Source organism: Arachis ipaensis, chromosome B08 (assembly GCF_000816755.2).
Source record: "Arachis ipaensis cultivar K30076 chromosome B08, Araip1.1, whole genome shotgun sequence".
NCBI classification, from domain to species: Eukaryota; Viridiplantae; Streptophyta; class Magnoliopsida; order Fabales; family Fabaceae; genus Arachis; species Arachis ipaensis.
In genome coordinates this window covers 117343966-117349888 of record NC_029792.2, presented here as the reverse complement: position 1 = coordinate 117349888, position 5923 = coordinate 117343966, and the positions used below count along the sequence as shown (strand labels likewise).

Genomic DNA, 5923 nt, shown 5'->3' with positions numbered 1-5923 from the left:
TTGGGTTCTTATAACTGTATCGTTAATTATCAATTAGGTGTATTTATGATATGCCTGACATAGCGTTAAATCACGCAAGGCCGATGACCCCACATTTTGACCAAAATCCACGTGACTTTGACGCTCTGATCCGTTCTATGCGCTTCTCGCTCTCTCTCGCTTTCTCTCTATTGGTTCATTCTCCAGTTCTCTCTTTCTCTCTCTAATTTGCAAACCCTGAGAAAGCGAAGTGTGCATTCTGATGTGATGCTACGCAGCGACGACGGAGCACAGAAAACCGCAATGGTGGTGGGATCGGTGCTATGCGGTGTGGCCGTGACCATTCTCCGATTCGTGTGCCTTTGATCATCGCCTTTGGTTTCCGTTTTGATTTTCTCGAGATTCCAATGGCCCCGTTTCATTTTGCGGATTGAGATTTTTTTTTTTTTTTTTTGCTCCGATTGGAATTGGGATTGAAGTGTGTTTGGAGATTGTGATTGTGATTATGTCTGAATTGGTGGCCCGCACGGGGCGGCATCAGCAGCGGTACGAGAACGGTTATCGCCTTGTTGCGGGGTACATTATGTTTCTCTATCACTCCTCAATTACATTATTTTGTTTCTGTATTTTTTTTTTCTTTTACTACTGTTATGTTTTGGATTTTATTTTATTTATTCTTTTGGTGATTGTTGCTGAGGGTGACAAAAGAAATGTCATTTTCAACCAGAACTATGAGTATGCATATAAATAGTGCCTTTTCTTTTGGTGATTGTGGTGGTTATGGTTGAAGATTTTTTTTATTCAAATTATGATTAGTCATTCCAAATCATGGAATTGAGTTTCAGATAGAAATGAATTCTTTTCTTAAAGGAAATAGAATTCTTTTCTCATTTAAATGGTTTCCAAACAAGCTCTAAAAGTTAAAATTATGGCTTGGTGGTTGTTCTTCCAATTTGTTGATGGAGAAGCTATAAAAGGTGTTCTTTGGTGCATTGACATCCTGTTGCATGTACTTTAAGTTGATTCATAATCTCATTATGAGAGGTTTATGATATATGACTTCTTGTGTGTGCAAAATCTCGTTTATATCAAAATAACAGTTGCTCAATATAAAATCATTATCAGATTGTTGATGATAACCTATACGAACTATTAGAATGAATCTGAAACTTGTAAAACTCTATTACTATGGGGATGTCTGTATAAATTATTAGCCTCTAAACTGAAGCAGCTTTTATTATGTCAGCCATCTCAGATATGAATTGCTTGACATTTGATACTTCTTCTCACTTTCTATTCTATATATATATAGTTAGTATATTCTTAATGATCTGATCCAGAGATGTAATTTGGATTGCAGATGTGTCCCCTTTAGGTACAAAAGTTCTGATGATTGTGGGAACTCTAACTCTGGGAGGAATGTTGAAGTTCTTCTGATTAATTCACCAAGTGGACCAGGTCTTTTGTTTCCAAAGGTATAATGTTTAAGTAAAATTGTTACTTTTTTGTATCTACCGTTTTTCAAATTTTTTTGTCAGGCATTTACTCTTATGGCATTCATAGTGACACATTTGATGTTATTGAGAATTTTCTAAACTTATTTTATAATGATTTGAATATAAGAAATCATAAATGATTGCAATTTTCTGGATTTTATTGCCTTATTCTTGTATCTATCCAAGTATCTTAGTCGTTTTCATGATATTAAGTTATTCTTTTAAGGAAGAAAAATCCATTTTCTTATTAGTCAAAACCAGCAAATCATAGTGCCCTAGACGTCCTTAGTGTAGATGTGTCAGCTTTTGCTTCATCTATTTATTTCTGTTCTTACTGCAACAACTTTTAGGCATTGAGATGGTTGGTACAATTACTTTCTGCAGTAACAAATCCGCAATAAGTCATTAAATATTCATACTGAAACTATTAATGTTCTGCAAGATCAATGCAGCTGGTCTACCAATTTTATTCAGGTATTTGTTGTGTTGCAATATTTTTACTGGCTGTTCTTGTGCCTCGAGTACTAATCTTGGTGGCTTTTGGGGAAAAAGACGAAACAAACTATTATGTTACAGTGTACCTTATTACTGTTGCTCCACTATATTGTGTTGAGCTCTTGCTTTCAAAAAAAAAAAAAAAAAACTATTATGTTACATCTCGATATTTTCCCATACTTTTTTATGTGTTAATACAGCTCTCTAATGAGTGTGAAGGGTCTACGTTGATCTTATGATGTAGGACATTATAATTTAATGAATGTTGATAAGTTGAATTGGAGCGTGTTTATATTTATATGCATGATGGTACCCTCTATCCTGTGCCATAGTGAAACTAAATTCCAAAATACTATTTGTTAATTGTCCATATTGACTTCTGGAATGGTAAAACTCACAAGACCAGTTTCTATTCCAATTTTTACCCATCATTTATTTATAGTTTGCTTTAAATTTAGCAAATTTTCTTTGTTTTTAACAAGATGGTAAATCAGTGGCTATTTCAATACCATCGTTGTGGATGCAATATCGAATAGCTTTACACCTTTAATGCTATGCCAGAAATTTGTTATCGTTCTAGGCCAGTGTAAAGCTTTTGAATTACCTTACTGATGAGACACTTATTTTACCTCACAAAATTGACTGTTATGTCTATGGTTGATTTAAAATTATTTCTTCTTGTCAGTTCTGCTTTGTTTATGTTATCATGATTGAGACATCTATCAATTCTTTTTTGAATTGGTCCTGACTAGATATGTCATTTTCTAATTAGTGTGATCTTGCTTTGTCCATTAAAGGGAGGTTGGGAGAATGACGAAACTGTTGAACAGGCGGCAACAAGAGAAGCTATTGAGGAAGCGGGTGTTCGTGGAGACATAATGGTGAAAATCTTTTCCACATATGAATCTATATGAATTTATTTAAGTTTAGTTTCTTCTATAGAATGATTTTAATTTTATTTAGTTTATATCTTGATGTTTTGATGGTTCTACAATGGGAGTTTAAGTCGCTCATTTGAGAATATACTGTAATCTTCTAGTAGTATTTAGATTTTGTTGACAATGGCTCTAAAAGTAAAATCTGGTGAATTTGGCCCTTAAACAGTTTGAAGTATTATGACACAACTGTTTCAATATGCCTGTACTTAATTATGATTTGAGCGTAATTTAGTGGTATTAATTGATTTTGATATATTTTGCAGATATCGGTAGCTTCTATTTGTTTTGACATGCTCTTGATTCTTTGATACCTTTATTGTTTTTCTATGTTTCTTGTAATTATGTCCCTTGAAAATCCTTAGTCTTTCGAAGTTGCTTATTTAAACTATTAAACAACGTCTATTGATACTTTTACTTTGTATTTTTATCTTGCCATTCGGGTGAATACCTGAAAAACAATGGTTGAAATATTTGGCTACTGGGTTTCAGGATTTTCTTGGGTACTATGAGTTTAGGAGTAAGACCCACCAAGACGAGTTCAGCCCAGAGGGTTTATGTAAAGCAGCAATGTTTGCATTGCTTGTCAAGGAGGAACTTGAGCTATGGCCTGAGCAAAGTACGAGAAACCGGAGTTGGCTGGCTGTATCGGAGGCACTCGGAAGCCTCCGGCATGCATGGATGAGGGATGCTCTTGATTGCTTCTGTAAATGGCATGAGGATAAGTTGGTGAATGGAACAGGATTTATCTGATCTAGACCGATTTGCTGAGGGTTAACATTACTTTAGGAAAGATATATCTCATCAGAATTACATAGTTATTGTTTCTAAGTTTGGGAATTGGTCTCTGATTTTTTTCAATTCAGAGTAATTCATTAACATTGAATTTTAGCTGAGGCACTCGTTCAAGTTGTTCTAATTCTTTATATGTTCATGTTCTCCATCATAGAATCACAGTTGTTAAAAATCCTAACTCTACTCTAAAAGTTTAAGATCCGTACCGTATAAAAATGATTTAAATTGCATATATAAACTCGCTCTGAAAAAACCGCAGGTAACTAATATTATAGGATCCCTAAAGTTATATTGTCACTAAAGTTATATTGTCACTTTAGAAGAAAAAAGTACATCATTATTCACCCTTGAATTAAGATAGTGGGGTTTACAAATAACAAATATTGTAAAGTTAAAGGTGATTAAAGTATCATTTTACTACTTTACTAGCATTGTCACGGTAGAGAATCTTTTTCCAATATTATATAGGTATGCTTTTGTGTGTTTACCGAGTTTATAATTTTGCACATGAACTTGACCTCGGCCCCAATGCATACATGTTTGAGTTTTTCTGGTTGAAATGTAACTTTTAGTTAGTCATGCAGATGTCTTTGTTATAAGATTAGCTATTTTTAAACCAATGATATTATAACATCAACAGTATACATAAAGTCGAAAGCATAGTATGATGTGGTCGTTTTTATTTTTTAATCATTTTAGAGCATACGCCCATGAAATGAAGTTGAAAAACAGACATCTGACTAAAATATATTTCCAGTTATAATGAAGCAAATAAAAGATAAAATATGAAATTAAAGAACTGAATAAATTTGGACATAAAAAAGTTTAAAGATAAAAATAAATTCAATAAAGAAATTTGAGAAACCAATTTCAAATTAAAAAAGTAAACTCATGATTATACAACGACTACAAAATTCAATAAAGAAATTTGAGAAACCAATTACAAATTAACCAAGTTTGTGCCAAATTAGTATTTTTCTTGAGTTTACTCATATTCAAGGCTACAAAATTCGAGTTTTCTATCTTTAAATTATAAGTAGTTGGTATTACAAACACTTTGCAAACACTGCTGGACCAGAAAGTTTTTGTGAAGGGGTAAAATTGTAAAAATATACACAAATAAATTAGAATATATTGTACCAAAAACAATTATATATAATTATATGTATCAAATCTCTATCAAATTGTTGACTTGGCAACAAAATTTGACTGAATTTGTATAAATAGTGGTTGGTTATCTATCTTTTTAGAGGCATATGTAAAAATTTTAAATAGACTTCAGTCTGATCATTGTCCTATCCTGGTGCGTTGTAAAGATCGTCCTCATCCTAAAGGGAATCGACCTTTTCGATTTGTTGTTGCTTGGGCTACTCATCCCGGATATAAGGATATTGTAAACCAGTCATGGTGGTCTGGTAATAGAGGGATTCATGGCAAGTTTTTGGAAGTGTAGAAGAATTTCTTAGAGTTTAATTCGAAGGTGTTTGGTAACATTTTTGTTAGGAAATGTGAATTAGAGTACCAGATTAATTATTTATAGAAGCGTTTGGAAGTGGTGGATAGCATTTATTTGCTTCAGAAAGTGCAATAGTTGATTGATGATTATAATAATACTTTAGTGCAAGAAGAGCTCCTGTGGTTCCAAAAATCTAGAGAACAGTGGGTAAGGTTTGAAGATAGGAATACAAGATTCTTTTATGTTCAAACTCTTGTGCGAATGAGGCATAATAAGATTCATGGCATTTTCCTCAAGGATGGGGTGTGGAAGACTGATCCGGAGGTTTTGAGTCAGGAAGCAGAGTCTTTCTACAAAAGCTTATTCTGTCATTTGGATGATGTTGATTTGGGTTGTCTTGGTAATTTGCTTCTTCCTTCTCTGCATGAGGAAGCTTACGATGATCTTACAGCGCTAGTTACTATGGAGGAAATAAGGACAACTGTTTTTCACATGAATTCTTTTAAAGCTTTGGGTCTTGATGGGTTCCAAACTTTCTTCTTCAACGAATATTGGGAGATCATTGGTCTTAATGTTTGGGATATGGTTAAGCAGGCATTCTCTGATGTTGCTCTTGATCCAAGGATAATGGAGACTTTATTGGTTCTTATTCCGAAGATTGAAACGTCGGTGTCCATGAAGGACTTCAGGCTAATTAGTCTCTACAACGTGGTTTAAAAAATCATCATGAAGGTCCATGTTAATAGGCTACGTCTTCATCTTGCGGA

General features: G+C 33.6%; 1 protein-coding gene across 1 annotated transcript; it reads left to right on the top strand.

The window, feature by feature from the left end:
- LOC107614497 (nudix hydrolase 16, mitochondrial) lies at positions 66–3878 on the top strand. The gene is made up of 4 exons (XM_016316694.2): positions 66–555; positions 1340–1454; positions 2768–2851; positions 3398–3878. The coding sequence occupies exons 1-4, from the start codon at positions 485–487 to the stop codon at positions 3656–3658; spliced, it is 531 nt and encodes a 176-aa protein (XP_016172180.1). The 5' UTR covers positions 66–484; the 3' UTR covers positions 3659–3878.